Source organism: Cololabis saira, chromosome 10 (assembly GCF_033807715.1).
Source record: "Cololabis saira isolate AMF1-May2022 chromosome 10, fColSai1.1, whole genome shotgun sequence".
NCBI classification, from domain to species: Eukaryota; Metazoa; Chordata; class Actinopteri; order Beloniformes; family Belonidae; genus Cololabis; species Cololabis saira.
In genome coordinates, this window is record NC_084596.1 from 23,568,912 (window position 1) to 23,593,715 (window position 24,804).

A 24,804-nucleotide genomic window follows, 5' to 3' on the forward strand; every position below is an offset into this window, starting at 1 on the left:
CGGGGTGATGGGTTTCCTGTACTTACCCCTTTTCTTTGGGCCAGGTTCCAACACAGCCCTCGACGTAGGACAAGGAGGTAGATCTCTTCATCACACCTGGTAGAGACACAGAGAAGTAAAAAATATGACTCTATGGATGGATAAACTGCTTAATTTTCCTGGTGTGGCGGTGGGTTGTGGTTCAGCTCAGCTGCAGAGGAGAGGTGAGTCAGTGAGGGACAAAGGAGCACACCTGGGCTGCATTAACAATCACTCTCCCTGTATTTAGTGGCAGCACAGGTGCAGAGGGGAGAGGATCCAGAGGAGCAGGCTTTCAATGCTGATGCTGTGCTAGCGCTGCAACGTGCTACCCAATAAAAATCCTGATATCATTTCTGCACGGTGCCTGAATCTGTCACAACTGGTTACTATTAAAAAGGCCTATCTTCTGTATTTAAGGGAGAAAAAAGAGGTATTTGCTGTGCACAAGTACACTTGACTTGGACTGTCTTGTATGTTTGTTCCATGTTATGGACATTTAGAGGGTTGTTCCAGAGGTGTTTTGTGAGTGAATTCAACTTTTCACTGGAATATTACCCACCAAATATTCAAATACAGAGCTTCACAATCACAGATAATTCAAGAGCCTATTTGGGGGCACAATGCGTCCACTAGGGGGCGTCTGGATTCTGAACAAAAAGTCATACAACTCTATTTATCGGTTTAAGCAATTAATATTTTATTTTTAAATCCAAATGAATGGTGACAGTGGGCAAGGTCAACAAAGCAGAATTATCTGTTTTATTTTTGTTTAAGTTATGCTTCACTTTACTGTGTTGTTCACAAAACCAAAAATATTTTTAGACCTCTCACTATATGATTAGTTTTATTGTTGGCTCCTGTTCAGGGTTAATCATTTGTTTCCATCTCTCCTGTCCTCCTCATCTTCCTCCATCTCACCTACCACCTGCATTTTGTCTCTCGCTACATACAAGGTTTATTTGTCTTCCAGTGTCAGCTCCACATTCAGCAACCATTTGTCAGTACACACAGATTCTCCTCAAAGCACATGTCCAAACTGACTATCACTGTTTCTACTTGGTCCTAATCAACTAATTTATGATTCTGTCCATTATACTAATTTTCAACAGAGACGTTTGTATCTTTGAAGCATCATCCTACCTTAACTCAAAAATAACTTTCAAGGTTTTTAATTCAAAGGGTTCCCGTCGAGGTGTGGAAGTTAAGTGACTTTTAAGACCCTACCTAAGAATTACCTGCGTTTGGTCTCTTGCTTTGTCTATTAGTTGCTGAAACTACTCAAACAATGATTCAAATAAAACTGAATCTTTTATACATGTACATTTTTAACATGAAAACTACTCCTTTGTGCTCCTTTAACTTGGCTGTCTTTAGCTCCCGTGTCTCAAACTCATGTCATTGCTGGAAGTCTTCCTCTTTGCTGTTGCTGGTACGTGTGTGTCTGGTATCACACCTGGCACTCCTGTCACCCGGCATTTATGTTCTCACTCACTTTTCTACAACAATAGCTGTCACATTAATGTGTCATTTAGCATTTAAAGCCTGCCGTTCATAAAGAAGCGTAATATGTTTGGTCTCTGCATGTATAATCTTATGAACTACTTGTAAATAGTCAATCGTAGGAAACTGAAATGGCACACACATGGTACATAACATTTGACAGTACCTTCAGTGGGGATGTTTTCCTGGCTGAAAGCTCTGTCTGCACCGCTCTGTTTAACAGGACTGGACACAGGAGCCATGTCTTTGCAGGTTGATGTGGACTCACAGACTGCTGGGAAAAAGTAGGAAAAATCATAGAAGTCAGCAATCATTGAATTGTAAAAAAAATAAATAAATAAAACATCATAGGAAGGTCATCATCTTCACGATTGCCAAGCGCATACTGTACCGTTTGGATCGAAGACTCGGGGCTGTACAAATGAAGGTTTGACCACTTCAAACCACCAGAACAACTCTGCCATAAACACCAGGTAGTTGCTCTGCAAGAAGCACAGAGACGTTTATCTTGCAGTTTTCGCTTTGCAGCTCCTTCTCCCCACTTTCCTCTGGTGTGAGATGAGCCGCAGTCGCAGTACCATCTAGCATTTTGACAGATCAACGAGGTCACAGCCAACTGTTGCTAAGTAACTGGCTCAGATGGGTGTGCTTTGTGCGCTTGAAAATCTGCACGTGTTTCACCTCCTAACTATATTCCGACATTTCATGGAAACTGCCAAAACACCATCTGGACTTTAGCTAAATATGCATGCGAGTGGGTAACCGGCATCGGTGATGAACTATTCATGTAATTAACAGCGAAGGCTCGAGGAAGGTCTGAGCAAAAGAATTCATGTCTAGGAAACCATCAAGTTATTTTAATTGTGTTTTTTTTCTCCCCTAAACAACTTTGCCCCCCAGCAGAGTGAACTGCTGCACAACGTGTCCTTTAATGTGATCTATCAAACAAGTAGACCCAGACATGAACACTGGTTAAGATTCTGTGGATAGTGAGTCTGTGACGTTCAGGCAGCGTGCCAGAGTCTTTAAATGCTCTTCATGAGCCTCTACCCCTATAGTATTATTTATTCAAGTCACAGACAATATATACAAAGCAATGAATAAAAAACGAAGACATGAAGAGAAGTACAGAGCAATGGGTGTGCAGTTCTGGAAACTGTCTGCATGCTTGTGCTGAAGAAAGTCCCCGTCAGCTTGGCCCGTGACTTGAATCTGAATGTTCCTGCCCACGCTCTGCATATTATATTCCCACACTGACTTAGCTGCATCCAGAGTTTGGATGTGGTGGAGATGCTCTTGAAGTATAAATGTTTGTGACAGAGGGAGATGTCCGTGTGGGAAATAAAATCTGCTAAATCAAAACATCAGGAAGGACACGGAGGGAAAAGAACAAGAGAGGCAGGCAGAGACGGGTCAGGACTGTGAATGTGCTCGGAGCTGAATCCGTCCTCTGTCTAAACCCGGACTGGGCCGGGCCGCCTTCACTACTTAAGCGTCTCGACATTCAAAACATCACTAGACAGAGTTCAAAAACAAACATGTATAACCGGGCAGAAAAGCAAGACTCAGTGCAGTAAAAGAGTATATCCCTAATACACACACACACATGCACACATGAACTTTATAAAAGCCAACCCACTCAGAATAATTATTACATTTTTCCTTGGGTGACTCACTTTTGCCTCAGTGTAATTTTCTATCCTCGCTCTGCTCTTACTCCCAAAAAAGCCATTTCTTTTCACCGCTTTTCTACATCTGAATCTACTTCCTAATAGCAGAGTTTTCCACATCTTTCACACGCACTTATTTGAAAAAAATATGAATAAAACAGGTCTGTACCTTTACTGACGCGTGTGCATAGAGCATGTCCTCTAGGCTGAAGTGGCAGCAGTGGTTGAGGTTGTTCCTGCAAAACTCCTGCACCAGCTGGAGGTTGTACAGACTGTCAGCCAGAGACATGGTCTCCTTCAGGCAGATGTCTGCTCAGCCAGGGGAGGGGTGAAACAAACACACGCACACACACACGCACACACACACACAGGCACGCACAAGAGAGGTAATGGGAAAGGCCAGACAGGAAGACGGGGAAAGATAACACATAGTTTCTGTTTAAAAATAGAGTGGATGCGAAGAAAATAACATTTGAACCGCTAACAATTCTTAAAACAAGTCATGACACCAGTTTTCAAACCATTTTCAACTCCGCTCCAGATGAATCATCAGGATTTTTCCCGCCTGACGTTTCCGAAACTAAAAGGGCGGCCCAGGAATGTGTAGGATTTTTGACGGGAGGGAACAGAGCCGTTACGGCCACAGACTTCCCTGCAGTGACATCATCCTGCAGTTTACCGTACTACCCCTTACTTATTTTCAGAGTAAATCAAGCTGGAGGACGTAAACAAAGCACAGCTTGCTTTCACATCTGGCTCGTATGTGCGAGCTCTCTGTGACTTTAATTCAATCCCAATAGTTTCTGAGAATCGACAAGAGTTGTTTATCGTTGAAACTGTGGCAGCTGACTCCTCTAACGGTTCTCTGTCACATACAACTCGTGACCAATCATATCGGAGCCAGAGGCATCTTCAGAATGCTGGCAAGCTGCGAGGAAACTCCTCTTTTGTTTTTCTGTTCAAGTGTCCATGCGTATCCCGAGTCCTGTTTGCATTCTAGTGGTATCTTTTCTCCATCCTGAGCATTATTCTTTATTAATAGCATTAAAGATGAGTTTAGATTGACAGCATGGCATTGTTCTTTACACATGCGGTAGTTCTCTTCTCTTAATCTCTTAAAAACAGAAGACACTTCTCCACACGCATAATGCTTACCAACTGGATTATTTTGCAAGACTGAAAACCTCAGAAGATAAGAATTAACGAATGATGCATAATGATACAGTGATACAATGCCCTTTTTGTTTCCAGCAGCCTATACAGATGCTTCGTGGTAGTTACTGTGGGAGTGAGAGCAGAAGACAGTGCCCTTTATGCTTTCCAGATGAAACAAAAAAATCCCCTGTAGTCATTACAGCCTTCGATAAATGCGTTACAGACCTGATGTCTGCTCCGCTTACTCTATAGGACGAAACAGTAACATAAAGAGCAAATGCAGATAAATGATCTGTGTGGTTAGAGCTCGACCCCACCTTCCAGCCTGACGGCCTGTGGACAGTAGAAGTGCAGCAGAGCAGTGAGGGCGCAGCCGTCGGTGTTATCCTTCAGCAGGTTCTCCACCAGGGGGAGTGACGGGGCGCTCCTCTGGGCATGCTCCCTCCGGTACCGAGCCTGAAACCACGGCAGCGGCAATAAGACATCGCCTTTATGCGGTTATGTACAGTTCTCTTTGATCATTTGTATAAACACACCGACATCAGCAGAATCCCTCTCATCTGCATGCACCAATTAATCACACACACATTTCAACACAAGGGCAAGTGTTAATCTGAGGAATTTCAAGCATAGGTTTGCAATAATGCTGATTATATAGTTCATGCAAATAACCAGCCAACAGCACACACCCACAGGCAATTTAACTGCCTTTAGAAATATCAACTTTCAAGTCATCATAAAGGGAACATGGTTAGCTCTCGTTGAGGACATGAATGAACTACTTAGTAAAAAATAAATGGTTTAACATTTATCAACTTCTGAGACATCACCGGTCTTAAAGCAGCCATAACCTTCACTGTGGCTCTGTAGCAAGAGATTCCTGTTATTTAGGATAATAATAATCTTTGTAACTGCATCGGTCCTGTCTTATAATAATATATCTGCTTATAAACAGAAGTTTTATTATGCCTGCACTTTGCAACAGGTACAGTACTGCTGGAAGCTTCAGTCTCAGCAGAGATCGCTGTCTGACACAGTTGGCTCAACCCGCGGATCAAGATGCGAGGGGAAACATCTCGTCACTTCCATTTGTATAATATATCACTTATCACAGTTTATCCTTTTGACAGCAGGTCAATGTCAAATATATTCACCGTAAAACATCAGCAGCAAAACACCTAATAAAACCACAAAATCTCATATTCATCATACTGCGGTCGGATACTAATGATGGGCGAGGGACAGGTTGGAAGGGTGGGAGACATCTGGCCAAAAACTGACGAGGCTCAGGGTCACATGCAGTCATGAACAAGGCATCTGGGGAGAGGGATGTAGGGAGGGATGAGGGGAGAGGGGGCGTGTTGGTGGGGATGTGGAAGAGGTGTTCCTCAAAATGGATGGACTTACAGGTACCAATCTCCAGTACCATTTGCTAGGAGACTTGATGGTGGATTGTGGTTGGACAAGAAGAAAGAGTTTGATATGGATTAGGCAGTCAGCAAGGGAAAAAAGTGCTATCACTGCAATGACAGGGTGACAGCTGTTGCACCTCTGCAAACATTTAATAATCCTTAAAAGGTGTTATTTGCATATAAATACGTAGCGTGAGACAAAACTGGATTGCATATCAGGGTGGTTGTTGAGCTGTTGTTGCACAGAAAGCAAAGACCATGTTCAGGACAGAAAGAAAAACAGCATTACTCCTGTAGATGTTTTCTCATAACAAGTTCCTTAAATGAATAACTTCTGACACATAATATTATATTAAAAAAATTTACCTGCATTTTCTGTCTAGCACAATTAATAAAATAAATCATATATAGAAATAGGGCAATTTAATTGAAATTAATACCATCGAAGTATCAATTATCAAGAGATTTTCTGTCTTACCTCAACAGCAAACATTACAAACACTGTGATAATTATTTACAGGTTCAAATATATAATTCATTTTAATTCTGTAAATTGGTGCGGCATCTTTTGTTGCTTTTATTCTGAAACCCTGTTGAAGCTCTTTTCTTTTTTAAGCGACACTGACTGTCACCCTGTGACTGTAACCGTGGTTTTCTCTAGAGGTGCACAACCCTCTAACTTCCACTGTGTGGCATCTCTTAACAAAATGAGTCCACAATATGCAACATCAGTAACTGTGAGCATATGCCGCCACGGCTCGGTCAGAGGCATGCAGAACTGGCTTTAGGAAAATGTTTTACACGGTGAAGTTGTAAAAAACAACAGAAGAAAAGCCTGAACTACAAATGAGCCATCCCAGACTTCACAGGAGCGGTGTTTTCTTTGGGAGGGAAGCTCTGCCTGTGGTAAGGACTTTGGGCTTTGAAACGCGGCAGATCTTTTGCATGTAAAAAAAAGAATACATAATACACCGACTAAAAGGCCAGAGCCCCAAAACATAATATGCAGTCTTTAAACAAACAGTAATTCCTATCCATCACGGTTTTTTACAACCAAATGGCAGCTGCCCTTTATATAGAGTCTCCAAACAAAATTCAGATCTTTGGCTACTTTCTTTACATGTGGTCCAACACACGAGATACTTTATGAGGAAAAACAGTTTGTTCCCAAGAGCCATAACTACTGTGTAATGTATTTTGCAGGCAAAGTAAAAGAGTTTACAACCATGCCTGTGCCTTGGCGAGTAGTAGTATCAGTAGTTCTAGTATTGTAGTATTGCTAACAAACTGTCAGGGGTAGTTAATCTAATTTGGCATGATAACATTTGCTGATGAGCTCTAAATACAATGTCTAGAGGCAGACAGGAAACCTAGGTTTGGCAGTTAAAGCCGCTGGGAAAGATAGATCTGATGACTGTGCAAAATTGTGGCATAATTAAAGTGAGAGCATTTTCTTCCTCCAGAGGCCATAAATACACAAAATCACATCTAGGCTCACTGAATCATCTGAAGAGCCATGCCACCATTATCAAAAAACGAACATGTGACTCAAAGGACAGGTTTCATCTTGCTAATTCAGGCAAATCCACTGAAAAAGACACAATTTTAGTGGAAGAACTCAGATCTGTACCAGAAACGAATCGTTCATTTCTTCCCATAAACCCGAACAAATTTGATTGAAATCCTGTGAGATGTGTTAAAAACTACTCAAACACTCAAACTTGAAATCTTTGACTGAACCTCAAATATTAAGTGGATTTTCTAGCTTTCCACTAAGTCACAGAGCAGCGTTTGCTCCTGCAGTAGGTTGAGCACAAACATTCTCAGTATCCACACACAAAAGTGAGTTAGTGCTGAGTCATATGACCACAGTAAAACGCTTTTCACACTGTCCCAGAATAGACGAGACTCCACTGAGAAGTGCCTTGTGCTCATGCAATGGAGTGTGTGTGCTGCAGAGGAAAATCCGTGTATTTGTGAAGTGATCTCCTCTCGCTCTGGTCAGGCTGCCACTGCAGAGAAGGGGCAGCGTGATGGAGCATGGTTCATGAAAGCAGCTGACTGATGTCGAGCTTTGGCAAAGCGCACAACTACAGCAGACGTCACATGCACATAAGTTATCAAATCAATAGTGATCTTTATTGGCATCTTAACGTAACAACAGACAGTGAACACATGGAGCTCTCCTCAGCTTCCCATGACAATCCGCTGCTTATTCACTTCACCTCTGCAGGAGGAGCCGCAGACACAGGATTCCCTGGATGAAACATGAAATCTGCATTTTTCATCCATAACCTCAAATTAGTTATTTGTAACTGACCTTTCTTTTAAATACGTCACTGGAAATGTTGGAAAATTCTTGTCAAACAGGACATTTGATATGAATCTGACATTATGTCCTGACTACATGGCGAATGAGAACCAATCTACCCTCCGTTCCCCCTGCGTTAAAACTCCTGACTTTCCATGAATGAAAACTACACAGATTCCTAAAATTATCTGATTTAAAAAAAGAAAAACATGTGCATAAAGAACCTTCATACTACTAGTTAATCCAACTTTGTTTTTACATTTGCTTTTTGCTCAGTGACTGAGTTTCTGACTGAACGCTTTAATACGGATTCCTTCCTGTTCTTCAGCGGTTCTCCAGAGCCCAACAGAGCTGCCAGCAGGGCAGTCAGCTGACGCTGCCTTACAAACTGTGCAAAGTCTCTTCATTGACATGGAAACAGAACATGCAGTGGTAGATTAATCAGTTGGCAGATTTATCGATGACTGATTATTTGCAATTTTTCCAAAATTTTCCAAAATTTTTCCATTATGGGCTTTTCTTTTTCAAAGAAAAGCCCATAATGGTGGATTTAGTTTGACCTGCCATAGAAACCACCAGCTTTAACTCCTTTCTATGGAGACTCTCCCCTGCAAATGTTTGTAATGATATCAAGGAGGATCCCATTTAGGTTTATGAAACCCACATTCCCGTTTGCAACTTCAAGAGAAAATAAATATGGATGTTGTTCAAACTTTGTGGAAGACTTTAGCACAGTACTGTGCATCTTAATACACTTATGCCACAACTGAATCTCATTTCATCCCCTGTGTACACACTTGCAGAGGAATCAGTTGCTGTTTTTTTCCAGCTTCTCTTTTCACTTCCAGGCCTGACAGAGCACTGGGCTGCTGCTTTATAGTTACATGAGTAGAAGAGGATGGTAGCTGACTCCGGGGGTATTTGTGCCAGTAGACTGACTAGCTGTGTCACAGGGATGTTACATAACAACAAGGCCCGCAGGATGCATGTCTGTCAATGACTCTTTTTTTTTTTCTACAACTGCCAAAGATCCAGAGTGCCTCTCTCCATGCCCCCCATAGCGTAGCCATTTCTCCGGTCTCTAATAATGTCTTCTCTTCACCGTCTCTGTCCTCCTCTGCTCTGCACGTTGCTTTGTCTCATCCAGCTGCAGCGTGGCAACTCTTGCCAAAAGTCTTTTCTGCAGCTGGTCTGAGACTGAGCTCATCTGTTCCTCTGATTTACAGAACTCTGCGTACTATGCAGTATGTGTGTCTGTGAGTGTCTCATGTGGAAACAGGAATGCTTTTGATAAAATTAAAATCCCATTAATATCAACTCTTATGAAGTAAAATGAGCCGTCCCTTAAAATACTAAACTGCTGCCTCAAACACCATTTGTGTGATTGATGGCTGAGTTTTCGCCGGAGGTCGGTACGCTGTGTTCTTACTTTATGCGACGATGCGTTTGACTCATGGAGGGAAGCCTCTCTTAGCTTCTGCTCTTCCACAAGGATGTCTCTTAGGTGCTCATTCACCTTGATGGAAAGAAGCAAACAGAGAAGAAGACAGGGACACACAGAAAAAAAGATAGCGGGGGGTCAGATTTCAAGCATGTGGCACGAACTGTGGCTGAACAGTGAGTCTGAGATGAGCAGGAGAGACTTCAACCTCAGAGGAAATCCTTTCACATCTACATCTACTAATAAACTCTCAAAACACTTGAAATACTGTGTAAAATATAAATAAAAATATAACGCAATCTCAGAAACCCAGAATGTGTCCAGTATCAAATGTTTACACACATGAAGTCTGGTAAAATATGGGTTTTTTACCTAAAAATCATTATTCTGTTTTTATTTACATTTCAAACAGAAACCTAATGTATTAATCTACAACTCTGTAACACAAGAAACCCACAAACTAACAGCTTGATTTGTGTCTATTAATTGATAGTGTGTGCAGTCCTGATCTGCTAGTGGTTCTCTGGAACACAAAAAGAAAACTATTCCCAATATTTTTATATCTTTATTGCATCTGTGAATGAATTCTGCCTTTTGTCTGAAAAACAGTGTTTAAAACACACAAGATCCTTGCCATTTTAATTCCCGCCTACCTCAGACTTATTGCATAATTTCAAACAAACTTAGAACTGTCTTTTAAATGGTGTTTTAATACATCAAAGTTCAAATTTGTATGTTTCTTAAAACATCTCCTGACGGGCAGAAAAAGCAACTTTAAGTAACTAAATAATCCGTCTGAGATTTGACTAAATAATCTGTTAGAGATTAATTAATGTCCCTTTAGAGATTAAAGCTCGCTCCTGCTCCATCTTTGCTTTCCCAATCCAGCTCTAACAGATCAGAGGAGTTCGAGTTGAGTCTGTTACCGCTCGATAATCTCTATGACATGATTACATGTGATTGGTGCCAGTTTTTGTCTACTCCTGCAAACATGCAGGGAAGATCCCTCTGACAAATGCATGCTCTGCTTGTAAAGGGCTCAAGGATGTGTCCCGTTTCGGACAGCTCAAATCCACCTGGCTCTTACGAGGCCATGAACGTACCTTGTTGATCCAGGTGGTGATTGCGTCCTCTGTGTCGTACGGCAGCTCTTGGAAAAGTTCCTCGCTGTGTAAAGGTTCAGCAGACGAGTATCTGTTGATGCAGGACATCACCCTCTCCACACTCACCATCTCCACCGTGTACGCCATCATCAGGGTATCGATGAGAGCCAGATGGGAATTCTGTACGGACAGACAGGATCAACAAGTTAGAACCATAAATCCCATCGTAGATGTAAAGTTTTCTTTTCATTTTCCGCTCTGTCTCCCTACGGAAGAGTATTAGGGCCAGGCAGGAGAAAAATAAAAATAATATTTCAGAGGAGGAAGATTTTTCTTTTCATTATGCACTTCGAGAAAAAAGTCGAAATGTCGAGAAAAAAGTTGAAATGTCGAGATAAATGTTGAAGTACAATTTCGAGAAAAAAGTTGAAATGTCAAGAATAATGGTGAAGTGCTATTTCGACTTTATTCACAAAATTTCGACTTTATTCTCGAAATTTCGACTTTATTCACAAAATTTCGACTTTATTCTTGAAATTGTATTTCAATATTAATCTCGAAATTTCGACTTTATTCATGAAATTTCGACTTTATTCTCAAAATTTCAACTTTATTCTTGAAATTGTATTCCAACATTAATCTCAAAATTTCGACTTTATTCATGAAATTTCGACTTTTTTCTCGACATTTCGACTTTTTCCTCGAAATTGTACTTCAACATTATTCTCGACATATCGACTTTCTTCTCAACATTTTGACTTTTTTACGAAATTGTACTTCAACATTAATTTCGACATTTCGACTTTTTTCTCGAAGTGCATAATGAAAAAAAATCTTCCCCCTTTAAGATATTATTTTTATTTTTCTCCTGCCTGGCCCTAATACTCTTCCGTAGTCTCCCAAAGAAACATTAAGTCAAATATTAAATCCACAACTTTACATTTGTTTGCTTGTGCTTCTGAACTTCACTGTCAGTAGAAATTCCTGAAGTGCAAACTTGCTAAAAACTGATTTATTCAGCAATGCCACTGGAATAATTGTGAGTTTTTAGAGACACATCTTTAATTGAACGTTACACCTTGTGGGTATTTTCAACTACAGTATATGCTCCTCATTTTAATCTGCTGTGACAACCTTGACCTGTTTCTGCTTCTTTCTCTTCACCATTCCTCCACTCTTGCCTTATAGTATCCAAGATGGATGTAATAGGCCACCCTTCTGCATGTTTACCTTAATATAGCATACTTTACCCGATGAGTAACTCTTCTGACAGAACAGATTTACGAGATATCAGCACTCACACAAAGCTTGACATTCTCCTGGCCTTTGAATCCCATTCCAGGCCGGTCAGAACAACAGACCTCCCCTTCCCTTTCCTGCCATACTACAAGTTTACTCAAAAACACTTTCTCTCCACTCCCGTCTGAATGTGCATTAATGTACTTGTTGCTTACCCGAGCATCTCTCTGAGTGGCCTAAGTAACTGCACTGACGTCTGAAGTGCGGTGCTTTATTATCCCAGTGAGTCATACTGGTACAGACTGTGCCACGGCGCAAGAACAGACCCCTGTTCATAACGAGCCTCGTCAACACCAAGTGTGACCAAGTCTTTTCCGGGGAATCAGACTTGTCCAGTGGTCTGCCAGTCTAAACAGACAGAGTGTGCAGACGTAAGACGTCTGCTGGAAGCGAAGTCAACATGGAAATGAGTCCTAAAAGGCTTTAATGAACCCAAGGCAATCACCTGATGTCAGAACCTGCAGCAGTATGATTAAACTGACCAAATAAAACGCAAAAATAGAAATAAACAATGATGAAGAGAAGCTAGAGCAAGAATATTTGAAACACCTTCACAGACAGGTAATGGAGGTCACCGAGCTGCTAACAGCCACAGTGTTGTTTATAATATAAGCACAGGGAAGGTGAATTAGCAGAAAAATATGGTGTGATTTCTTTGTCTTTTCCTTTATTGCTTTCATCTGCACCTTGTGTTGTGGATCCCGGGGACAGTGCTCTGACATGGAGAGAAGGGACACAACTGAATGTTGTGTCTACGTGGAAGATTTGGGCTTTTTTATAATTGTACAACTGAGAAAATGTGAGAATACACTGTTCAAAATTAAGCATACGTAATGACAAGGCACATGTGTGGCCCAGAGAGCACCGGACCAGCCCAACCCCTGGTTATACTCACTGCCACAACATATTGGACTATGATTTGATACATGAGCCCAATATTGAATTGTTTATTAAACAGCTTGTGTGCGTGTTTTTTCATTTTCAGCTGACTTCAGGATATTGCCAGATATTTCACATTATATGCATTCTCCCCCAGAGGTGCCGCAGGACATCTGTCTGACACCTGACTGTCTGACAGAGAGACAGACTGACGGAGAGGAAGGGAGACAGGGCAAGCAGCTTAAGCTGAAGCTGGAGATTCAGAAAACGTGATTTTCATGAAACTTGCTGAGCTTTTCCTTTGATCTTCTGCACTCGCATTAAACTCTTAAATCTTTGATGCTGTTAAGGAGCTTGTGTAGGCGTGTGCATGCACTAGAACTTAAATGTGTGTCTGTTCAGATCCATGACATTTTAAATGGTAGGGTCAAATCACTGAAGTTGAATCCTGCTTCTTTGGGATTCTTGTAATTTAAAATATTTTGGTTAAAGTACACACACAAATACGCACGCACGCATGCACGCCCGCACGCCCGCACGCACGCACGCACGCCTGCACGCACGCCCGCACGCACGCCCGCACGCACGCACGCCCGCACGCACGCACGCACGCCCGCACGCACGCACGCCCGCACGCACGCCCGCACGCCCGCACGCACACAATGTAAGACATATAAAACTTGCTTCAGAGGTCTTGCGAGGCACCAGATGCCGAGCTGGACCATCCTGCATTTTCTGCTTGTGCACACCTGTCCGTGCACTCATATAACACACATAGTACAAGCAGAAATCCAAAGGGCTGAAAAATGAGCCTAATGTAAGCACAAAGTAAGTGACCTATCAGTAAGCCCTGGCCCTCAAGCGCAGATGAGTCAATTGTTGTTGAGTATCAGTTGAACGGGGACTGGAGCTTGCACATCTGTACATTTCAGCTCCATAGAAAAACATTAGAAGATCCTGAAATCTAATCTGTTTTCTGGAGTTTATGCCAACGATCTGTCTGGGGTACTTGCAATAGCAATTCAAGCTATTCTGAGAGGATAGGAAAAGGAGATCATTTTCCACTCCATTACCAAAACCCAAACACAACAGAGCTAAATGTCCAGAAGATCAACGATTATGTCTGTATATTTTTAGATATAAGGTAAATCAAAGTGATAATGCTTTTAACTCCGCAAATGTTACCTTAAGTTATTTAATTATCGTCCTTAGCAACACAACCTTTGTCTCGTTAGATGAGGTTTCTCTACTTGAACTGTAATCTGTTAACTCCCGCCTCGCCTCACCACCAACCATAACTATTTTTAGATCTTGTACAGATCCCTCCACGGCACTGTTAAGTCCAGTTTGAATGCTCCTCGGTGAAAGGTGGTCCTTTCGTGTCCAAACTTTATCGAAAACATCTTGTGATGAGGTTTTCATGCAACTGTAAAATTGTAAACAATGCTGACATATTGTCCAAGTTAGTAACAAGGTTGCCAGACCACACGAGAACAATCAGCAACCAGAGCTCTGAAAAGAAGCCCAAAAACCATCAACATGAAACCAAAAAAGAAAGAAAATGTATTTAATTGTGCAATCGCCTGATTTATTTATTGCAACTGATAATGAACAACAATGGCAAGTACCATAAAGGCCTGTGACCTACTTATAATTTCAAATATTTCACTCACTCTTTGTATTAAATTATGGGCAAGGCCACATAATAAGACACCCAGGATGATCTTTTAATGTATTTTGCGTCACAGACACTATTTGTAACACGAAACTGAATTCAACTCATCGGCCATTAGAATTATTGAATTCATTAATCAAATTGAACGATGAAAGTCCCTTTCATTGACCTATTTTGAAGGGTTTAAAAGCAGTAAATATCACATAGAGGAAGCCGATATACGCCCAAAACCAAAAGAAGCCACAGTTCTGTAAAAACAAGTACAACATCTGCAACCCGCAACTTCTGACATTTTAAAATTACTTCATAAAAAAACAAGTCCAAAGTCGCTTATAATACGTGGAACTGGCAACCGCAGTAAGCAAAAGTAACTAATGGGGGGACTTTACAATCTGTCAATTAGCTGTAGTTAAGTCATAAATAATTTGCCTCTTTGTGACAAATGTAAGAGTAATGGATATGCATAAATTCATAATCAGCATGGATTACTTTTAACTAAAGCTAAGGTGAAGTATTGTCATGGGCAGGGACACATCATAAGACACCCAGGACAATGTTTTAATGTCTCTTGTGTCACAGAAACAAGTCCATGTTTAGGTTTAGATGTTAGATATTGTATTCCTGCTTGGTTTGGTGCTACTTCTGTATTCAGGGACCCCACATTTAAACTTCAGGAGTGTTTTTTACTGAACACACTGTAGGATTATAGTCACTAAAATCACATCCCCACACCTCCTCCTCATAAGCCAATGATAAAGGCTTATGAGAACTTTATAACACATCTTAATTATCAGTATAATGACTCATAATTTGAGGATTCAAAGATTACTGCATAACTTTTAACACATTACTGAATGCATTTGACAGTACTGTGATTATTTTATTCAATGAGCCAAAAAGTAGGGGGTCAAATTAAATAGAGGATCTCATTTCAGAAGAGAACAGGCATTCTAAAAGGCAAACAGTTTTAAATGAACGTTTCTGAGTAGTGTATCGCATAAACAATGGCATTAATGGATTTGGTTCAAACACTGGACTAGATTGTATTTCACTGTCTCATCAGGGACAACCACTTAACACTGATTTATAACAGACTGTTCTGACTGCAGCAAAGTAAATAAAGGCATCAGTCAAAATATTAAAGTCTTCCCTGAATAACACTTATGTGTTGTATTATTAAGAAGTGAGACAAGTGATTCAACCCAACTCCAAACGTTTTCCTACACGCCTTAGTTGGATAACAGTTATTATTGCTCTGCTTATAGTCTGTGACAGTTCAATCACCCAATATTATTTGGAATTAGTTGAAGCCCAAGAGATGAAAAAGACTTTAAAAGAGTGGAGCGAATGGTAACCGTTCTGAAAACTACAGGAGGAAAAGTCACCACTTTTTACTCTACAGCATGAATTTAAAGGCTATGTGCTGCCTTTTATGCTTCCACAAAGGCCGTTGCGTGTGTATGTGCACAAAAGTGAGTCTAAAGCACTCATGGTGACAGACTTGCCTTATAAGGCCGTGGAAATGGCAGACACTGGTGACCGAGTTCCACAGCGAGACACCCCACTCATGCACACTACCTAACAGGAGCTTCAGTCTTCGTTCGCTGCAGTTGCATGGCTGCAAGCATGGCTGCAAGCATGTGTCCGCCTGTGTGTCCTTGATCAAAGACATCTATCTATGGGAACGCGCAATACAGCGGAGGAACCACAATCAAAGCAACCGCATTCTCCACAAACATCAAAAGTGTCCACTTAGGGGGGGAAAGTACACACTCCAATTGGCTTGCCCCAGTGTTTCTGCTACACAGCTTCACGCCTACGTGTCTGGCGTCATTAAGATGTGGGGGGGAAAAAAAAAAAAGAGTTCCGATGCAAATGTTCAAAACACAATCCCTCACTATCTTTCTCAAACACACAACTATGAAAACATTTCTCTATCATTCACTGTGGAGCTTTTCAATGACGGCACACGCCCCTATGCAGACATTCAATTACCGCGCCCGCTCCATCTCATCCATCACTCTCTTGCCTCAGTGTTCTCATGCTTAGAGGACATACCGAGGCATGTGTGTGGAAAAAAAAGACAATACAGCTATAAAAGGATATGTAAGTCTTGTGCACACTGCTGGAGGCCTGACATCTCTATAAATGTGTGTTTTTGTGTAAATGAGAGGAATTAGGGGAGTCCTTTATGTACCAGACGAGACTTGACTTTTTATTAGGGCCCCGCCCTCCAGGCTGCTGCAGCAGAGTGCACATCACGTTGACGTCTTCTCTCCTGCATCTCTCCCTTCTCCCCCCGTGCATTTTACACTTCTCCTCCTTCTTAATTTTGTTCCTTTTTCCCTCCTCTCCTTTCTTTCCAGATGGCCATGCTAACTGTGGGCCTTTTCCACTCATTCTCTGGCACATACATGTCTTCTCCATGCCAAAGAGATTTCTTCCTCCTCTTTGCATCTTTCCTTCCCACTTTGACATAGTTCCTCTTCATCTCTCCCTTCCCCGTTTGTTTTTGACTTTTTTCACCCTCTACTCTTTTCTCTTGCTCTACTTTCACACACTTCCTCCTGGTCTGCAGCCAAATGGCAGCCCCCTCGTCTCCACCCCCTTCCCTCTATTTTCATTCAGTCTCTGACAGGCGGCCACACTCCTCCTTCTCCTCCTTCTCCTCCTTCTCCTCCTCCCTGACATGAGTTATTCTTCCATAGCGCTGTATTCGGAAAAACCATGAGATCATCATTTTCCCTGCAGATATACCATAACACAAAAGAGAAAACCCTCCATGTCTGTGTGACTAAAGAGATCCTGCTGAGTCTAACTTTTAACTTCATCTAAAAGATTAAAGTACAGTTACAATAAGGACGGCCTGACTTGAATTACACAGAAAAAGATCAATATCTTTGAGTCAATTAGCTGCTGCTTTATTTATTTACTCAACTAAGTCACTAATGAGCAGACATGTAGACATACATCACATACCCATTAATACTGTAGGTGTGAAATGACAAATCACCCCCGTTATTCCCATCCTCATGACATGGACAATCAATAGACAATGCAACAAATAAATTCATACTTAAAAGTAAAATTACCATTGATTTGGTCATGATGAAGTGTAAGAGGAGGATAAACTAACACAATGCTGCTACAGTCTGACAACTGGCACACAGGACAGGCTTGGTGGAATATCTGTAATGTATAAATATTCAGTATATTCAAAATTGAAAGAATGAATGTGAAAATTATAGACCAAAAAAAAGTGCGTGACAGCAAATACAGGGAAAGACAAGAGAGAAGGAAAGAAACAGGGAGACGACGTGAGCACAGTCGGGGAGGGGGGAGGAAAGAGTGTACTGCAATGCAGACAACCCTTTGGCGTAAGCAGAAGTGCCCGGTCTCCGTCCATGCGTGTGCTGGCGGTGTGTACATCTGCTGCCGCAGATTCACTCACTTCAAGTCACTAAAACACCACAAATGAACTAATTAAGCTCTCATTTTGGATCCACTAAAAACATGACAGGATTATGTTCAATAGAGAAACAAATCTAAATGTTTATCTCCGTCTGTTTTCTAACTCCAGTTTCATTTTTGTTTAGGGTCATGGGGGTGTGGGCGTAGCGGGCTAGACCCCAACCTGGAAGGGTTCACTCTTGACAGGTCATGAATCCGTCACAGGGCCACACAGAGACAAGTCAAACCACCGTCCACACTTACACTTACATCTAAGGTCAATTCAGAACCACCAGGGAGCACAACAGGCATGTTTTTGGACTGTGGGAGGAAGACTGTGGGAGGCCTGAGCAGAGTTCTTAACGGGGAATTTTCTCATAATGAAATACCCACTGCATCATGCTGCCCTAAATCTACATCTACATCTACATCTAGGGCTACGTTCATAATACCAGTCACATTATCCAATTTTAATACAAATCTGACTTAGGAGAGATTTGATTTGATGGTTCACATTAGTAACTGCATTAGATCTTAATATTCCCTCTGAATTGGCACCCATGTGCACCAGATACATTTGGCATCTGCCATTTGTGTCAATCATTTGCAAGACCATATCAAAGTGGGAGATTTGATTGAGGCCACTGGTTCAGACTGGCAGCAATCGAAGTTACGTTACTAGTGACATCTTGCCACTGGCTGTCACTGCCCTCTCTTGTTGCCGATTGCTATTTTTATCACGCTGCCAGCGTTATGCCAAGTTCTCCGGGCTTAATAAGATACAAATTCTCCAGTTCACAACGCTCAGCTCAGGCTTTTAGGTAAAACACCACATACATTTGAATATGTCCATTTTAAAGGAGCCGTCTGTAAGAAATGTCCAAAACTGGTACTGCAGTCACTTTCAAAATATTGTTGAGCGGCGTGTACCCTCCCCCTCCTCCCCCCGACCAGAGGTTGCCAGGTAGGCTGCAGAATGCAGAAGGAACGTAGGCTGCCATGGCTGCGATAATTAGAGCCAAGCTGGCAACCCGGATGCCGAAACAATACTGACTTGGTGATTGGGAGATAGGTGGAGGGTGGAGCTTCAGAAACAATACTGACTTGGTGATTGGGAGATAGGTGGAGGGTGGAGCTTCAGGCCAAAACAAAAAATGACAACATAAACATCAGTTGAGGGCTGCAACTCCTCTTTTTAAACTGGAATATCCTGGCTTGAGTGCTGTTGTCAGTGACATAAGTATTTGAAATGAACATGATTTTTAAACGTCTGTTGACATATCGGGGTCATTTTATGATTTGTTTTATTATTGACAAATAACCACCGGTTATTTGTCAAGTAATTTGTCACCGGTCCTGTTCATAATTTTTATGGACAGGATTTCTAGGCGCAGCCAGGGGCCGGAGGGGATCCGGTTTGGGAACCTCAGGATTTCATCTCTGCTTTTTGCAGATGATGTTGTCCTGTTGGCTTCATCGGACCGGGACCTTCAGCATGTGCTGGGGCGGTTTGCGGCCGAGTGCGACGCGGCAGGGATGAGAATCAGCACCTCCAAGACCGAGGCCATGGTTCTCGACCGGAAAAGGGTGGCATGCCTTCTCCGGGTGGGTGGAGAAGTCCTGCCTCAGGTGGAGGAGTTTAAGTATCTCGGGATCTTGTTCACGAGTGAGGGAACGATGGAGCGTGAGATTGACAGGCGGATCGGTGCAGCGTCCGCAGTAATGCGGTCGATGTACTGGACCGTCGTGGTAAAGAGGGAGCTGAGTCGAAAGGCGAAGCTCTCGATTTACCGGTCAATCTGCGCCCCTACCCTCACCTATGGTCATGAACTTTGGGTAGTGACCGAAAGGACAAGATCGCGGATACAAGCGGCCGAGATGAGTTTCCTCCGCAGGGTGGCTGGACGCTCCCTTAGAGATAGGGTGAGGAGTTCGGTCACCCGGGAGGAGCTCGGAGTCGAGCCGCTACTCCTCCACATTGAGAGGAGTCAGCTGAGGTGGCTTGGGCATCTGTACCGGATGCCTCCTGGACGCCTCCCTAGGGAGGTGTTCCAGGCATGTCCCACCGGGAGGAGACCCCGGGGAAGACCCAGGACACGCTGGAGAGACTATGTCTCTCGGCTGGCCTGGGAACGCCTCGGACTCCCCCCGGAAGAGCTGGAGGAAGTGTCTGGGGTGAGGGAAGTCTGGGCATCCCTGCTGAGGCTGCTGCCCCCGCGACCCGGTAACGGACAAAGCGGGAGAAGATGAGTGAGTGAGTGAGTGAGTTTTATTATTGCTCTTACATACAGCTCCTTTAACTAATGTCATATCCTCATATGTCGGATATACATTGAGTCTAAGACAACTTTCTGAAGTTACACAATTCCAATCTGAAAACTGGTATCGACAATAAAAAATATTTAAAAAGTGAAGGGGTCACAGCAACTGACCCCACCCCCTGCAAAAACTGCATGTGATATGGGTCACCTCAGTCAGGTATCATGACCAGAACTGAATCTAACTGAATAATACTCTACCTACTGTATCAGCGTTATGTCATTGTGTTGTGAACTGACATGCATGCTGGCTCCATGCCGCCTGATGACACAGACTTAATAGTGTATAATAGGTTACTCTGAGGAAGCCTGTCATTAGAGGTTGTTTGTCTCTCAATGGGACCAATCGCAGAGGATGCTGTAAAAGCACATTCACATAAACATCACTCCCAAACAGAACACACATTACTCATAAATGTGACACACTGCAAAGGCACGTTGTGACACATTCAAGCTGAGACAATCACAATAATGAAATAAACAATAAAAAACTGTTTGCAATCAATTTGGACATCTGATGCTTGTTACTTATTGAGGAAAGCCTCAACATGTTTGCTGCCTTCAGCTTCTCATGAGAGGATTTGTTGATTTTTACTGTTTTTTTTTTAAAGTTTTCATTCAGATTTTACAGTAGATGTTTCATGTTTTTAAACCCCTCAAACTAATATTTTCTTTCTTTTATCATGTTTCCATGGTTACGGTTATATACTGCATACGTTTTAAACATGAATATGAACACCTCAGGTGTTGGACAACAAAACTGTGTGCAGAAAAAGGTGGATTTGAATAAATGCTCCAAGTGTTGACCTAAGTCCACACAGGGAAATTGTGATTCTTCTACCGACTTCTGAACGTGTGCTCTCACCATGTGTATGGGCGTGCTGGTCAGGTCTCTCTCTGTGACCAGTCTGTCCTGGTCGGTGACGTACAGGCCCTTCTGGGCCAAGGCCTGAATGACGGCGTTGTGGCCCAGTAAAGGTTTGACGGCATCGCTGCGGAGGATCAGGCTTCCTGCACGGCAGTAGAGCTCTGCAGACTGCAGCAGGCAGGCGACCGGAGGCTTCAGGTGCTCCTGGTTGTACTGGTCCTTGTAGAATGGGTCAGCCAGCTCCTCTGGTACGGCATCTGGGGGGAGGGAAGGAGACAGGAGATTTAAACTTTGCTTTCTATATTTTTCTGCTCCCAAAGCTTCCATAGCTGAAGCTCTGAGCATTATATTCACACATACACTGACACTAGGGGTGGGCAAAAATATCGATATGGCAATATATCGCGATACTTTTCCAGCCGATTCAATACCGATATTCAAAATTTGAATATCGATTTTTTTATATTTTTTATCCCCGATTTTTTTCCCATTATATCACCCAGTGCTCCTACCTAAGTGACAGTCCTGGGCATTGCCACTCTCTACCAACCCAGGGAGGGCCCTGCACTGAGCTCAGGTTTTATTTCACGTTTTATTTCATTTTATAATTTATTCTTTATATAACACAATTGCCTGTCCTTAAAAAATGAAAAATAATGGACAGAGGTTTATTTATTTATGGATTTATATCTATACTGACTGATCACTGTGCCTGTCCTTGGTTTTAGTACCCATCTTTCTTGTGTTTATTATCATTTGCCACATAATTAAAGCAACCTCATACTAAATTTAATGTTAATTTCATATGATGTAAATAATATGAAAAGTATACAAATATGTTGTACTTTAGCTTGTATAGTTATAATAAAACATTGTTTTGACTCAGTTTGTCCCATGAATTGTCACTATAATCTGATGAACGTGCAACTCGGATTTTAAGATCCATCACTATCATCTGATGTACATATATACAACTTGGATTTTAAGATGTGTAATGCATTTTTAAATTTTTCGGTGAACTATGTAGAATATAATAATTGGGATATCGCATAATCGGGATATCGCAATGTGTATCGTATCGTGGCTCAAGTATCGTGATGCGTATCGTATCGTGAGGTCCTTCCCAATACCCACCCCTAACTGACACTGCGAAACCTTTAGGATATTTTCACAAAAATAATCTTTTTCAGGAAGAAAAGGAACCGTACAAAAGTTAATTTTGGAGGGAAGTGATTGCGCAGCCATGCAGCACAGACTGTTAGTGTGTGTGTACAAGTGTGTCTGAAGAGGTCTAAGTAACGAAGCATGAAGCACCTTCTAATCCAGTTACCTGATCCAGTAAATCTGATTTGAGGTAAATAGCTGGACAGGCACCCACACAGACATAGCTACACCACACAGTACTCAGTCTTCAGATCTTCTTTCTTCATGACCCTGAGTTGTCCTGAGCCACAAGTTGTAACAGAAAGCTTAACAATAGTAGTCATTGATATGGTACATATGCACGACTCTCCTGCAAGCGTTATTCTCAGACAACTCTCATATCCGAATGTCTACGTGTCTGTCAGTACGTGCACATGCAGCGATTCAAGGTGGTTGGAGATCTGATCAGATAATGACATGCAGAAGATTGGATCAACTTGTCTGATTACACATGCTGTTCTGAGATCAGACTGAATCAGATTGAATAAACCACTGTAACCAGAGCATGGCTGACTCCGTGACGCTAGGTGGCGCTGTACCCGAGGTAACCATGGTAACCATTTCAACAAAGAGCCACTTCCGGTTGACCTCCGCTTAACAACAAAAAGGAAAAAGTGCATTCTAAGGGCCAATCCCAATTCTCCTTCACTCGCCCTTCTTTTCTCCACTCGCACTTCTTTTCTTCCCTAACCCCTAAAAAAGAAGGGGGAGATTTTAGGGCACTTGAGATCTAGGGCACTTGGCCCAGGTACCTGTCCCATTTCTCCTACTCCCCCTCGTTTTCATCCCTAACCTGATCAGGAAGCAGAGAGCCAAAAGCTGTTTTAATTTCAGCTGAAACGCTGTTAATATGGCACTTTATTAAGTTTTAATATTTTTTCAGGTATAAAGGTAACCTTAAGATCCGCAACCGGGGCTCAGTTTATCCAAATAACGCCTGTTAAGAAATTTGACCCGATGTTTTCGGAGATGAGAAGAGCCGCCGCCCCCGGGGAGCAACCTCAGCTCACAGCCCGAGAAGAGACGTATCCGCCGGGTCAGGCTGCTGCGTCAGCCCCGGGAGAGAAACTCTCTCTGGGACGCTGCTCTGTTGAGAATCCCGCCGGCTGAAATAAATCATTTAGGAAGATGTTGGTTTAATAGATGAAATCTAACAGTTGTAGCTACGCCTGTTAAGAAATTTGCTCAGAAATTTAGAGATTTCTGTCTGCCGTCTCCGGAGTTTATGCCGCGTTCCATTTACCTCGGAAATCGGAAGTGGGAACTGGGAATGGCAGCCATCTTGGAATGGTAACTCGGGGGTGGTGAAGACTCTCCCACTTTCCCAGTGGGAAACCCCACTTTGAGGGGCGTTCCAGTTGAAAATTCCGACTGGGGACTGGGAAATCCCCACTTCCGAGGATAAATGGAACGCGGCATTAGGTCCGCGTTAAATAGACGCAGCTACGGCGTAGGGTACGGCGTATTTTGTTTTTTTTATGCCACAGTTTGCAGATTGATTGTTGATGCGTGGGCTAACGTGTCTGCTGGGATTATTTTGCGAGCTTTTGCAAAAGCGTGCATTTCCGAGGCACCGCACGGCACGGAACGTGACTCTGACAGCGAGGAATTCGGACTGGCACAGCTGATTTAGCGGAGCTCTTTAATGCAGAAACAGAGGATGAGACTTAATGGGTTTGATTAATGTAAAAACTGAAATAAAGTAGCCTACAATCAAACAAAGTTTTGCTCCCGCTGTATTTTTAAATACGCACACTCCTGTGCTTGTGTGTGTGTGCCGTTTCGGTCGGTGCGCCGTGTGTGTTTTAAATACAGAAATATGACACATAAGACTGAGGCTATGCCTTTTCACACGGCGCCCGTATGGTCGCGAAAATACAGTATTTATATGAAATGTCAGAATAGGAAATATTTTGACGACACCCCTGAAGCAGTCACACGACACCCCAGGGAGCTACTACTGCTACTGAGCAGCGTTTCGTCGTCTCCTTTCACTTCCGGGTGAATCCCCTCCCCCGGGGGAAAACCCCACCCGGGGGAAATTCTCGAGCATGCGCAGACTGTAATATCCATGTCTCCGTACACATGGCATTAACAAGGCGGTTGCGACTGGCTTATCTAGGTGCTGCAAGCGGGTTGATGAATCCAGTCTGATCAGATTACTTGACTGACTTAAGGTGTTCACATGCAGTTTAAAAGTCAGTACGATGTGTGCAAATGATCTCCAACCAGTTTGAATCGCTGCATGTGCACGTACTGAGTGTGTCTAGTGACACACTTGTGCTCCTGTGTGTGTGTGTGTGTGTGTGTGTGTATTCCTGGTGTGTGGGGTCATTTCCTCTCTGGCTGCCTCTGAATCACTCTGAAGGAAACAAAGGACACTGCAGGAATCTTTCTTAAAGGTATAGCTTTACTCTTCAAAACAAGAGCAGAGTAGGGTCAAAAAGTCGAAATAAACAACATCATAATTCCAGTATGTGATGCCCAGTTCGGGAAAAA

General features: G+C 42.6%; 1 protein-coding gene across 3 annotated transcripts in view; it reads right to left on the reverse strand.

Annotated features, from left to right (window-relative positions):
* camsap2b (calmodulin regulated spectrin-associated protein family, member 2b) overlaps positions 1–24,804 on the reverse strand; it is a 39,580-nt gene that overhangs the window by 9,995 nt on the left and 4,781 nt on the right. For 2 of the 3 annotated variants that reach the window (XM_061732152.1, XM_061732150.1), the window contains exons 2-9: positions 21,100–21,359; positions 10,614–10,793; positions 9,499–9,585; positions 4,664–4,802; positions 3,361–3,500; positions 1,913–2,003; positions 1,688–1,795; positions 27–96 (exon numbers count right to left, since the gene is read on the reverse strand). In XM_061732152.1, the coding sequence (XP_061588136.1) occupies positions 27–96; positions 1,688–1,795; positions 1,913–2,003; positions 3,361–3,500; positions 4,664–4,802; positions 9,499–9,585; positions 10,614–10,793; positions 21,100–21,359 (1,075 nt within the window). The remainder of the gene's footprint in view (positions 1–26; positions 97–1,687; positions 1,796–1,912; positions 2,004–3,360; positions 3,501–4,663; positions 4,803–9,498; positions 9,586–10,613; positions 10,794–21,099; positions 21,360–24,804) is intronic. The other variant, XM_061732151.1, reaches the window with a different exon arrangement.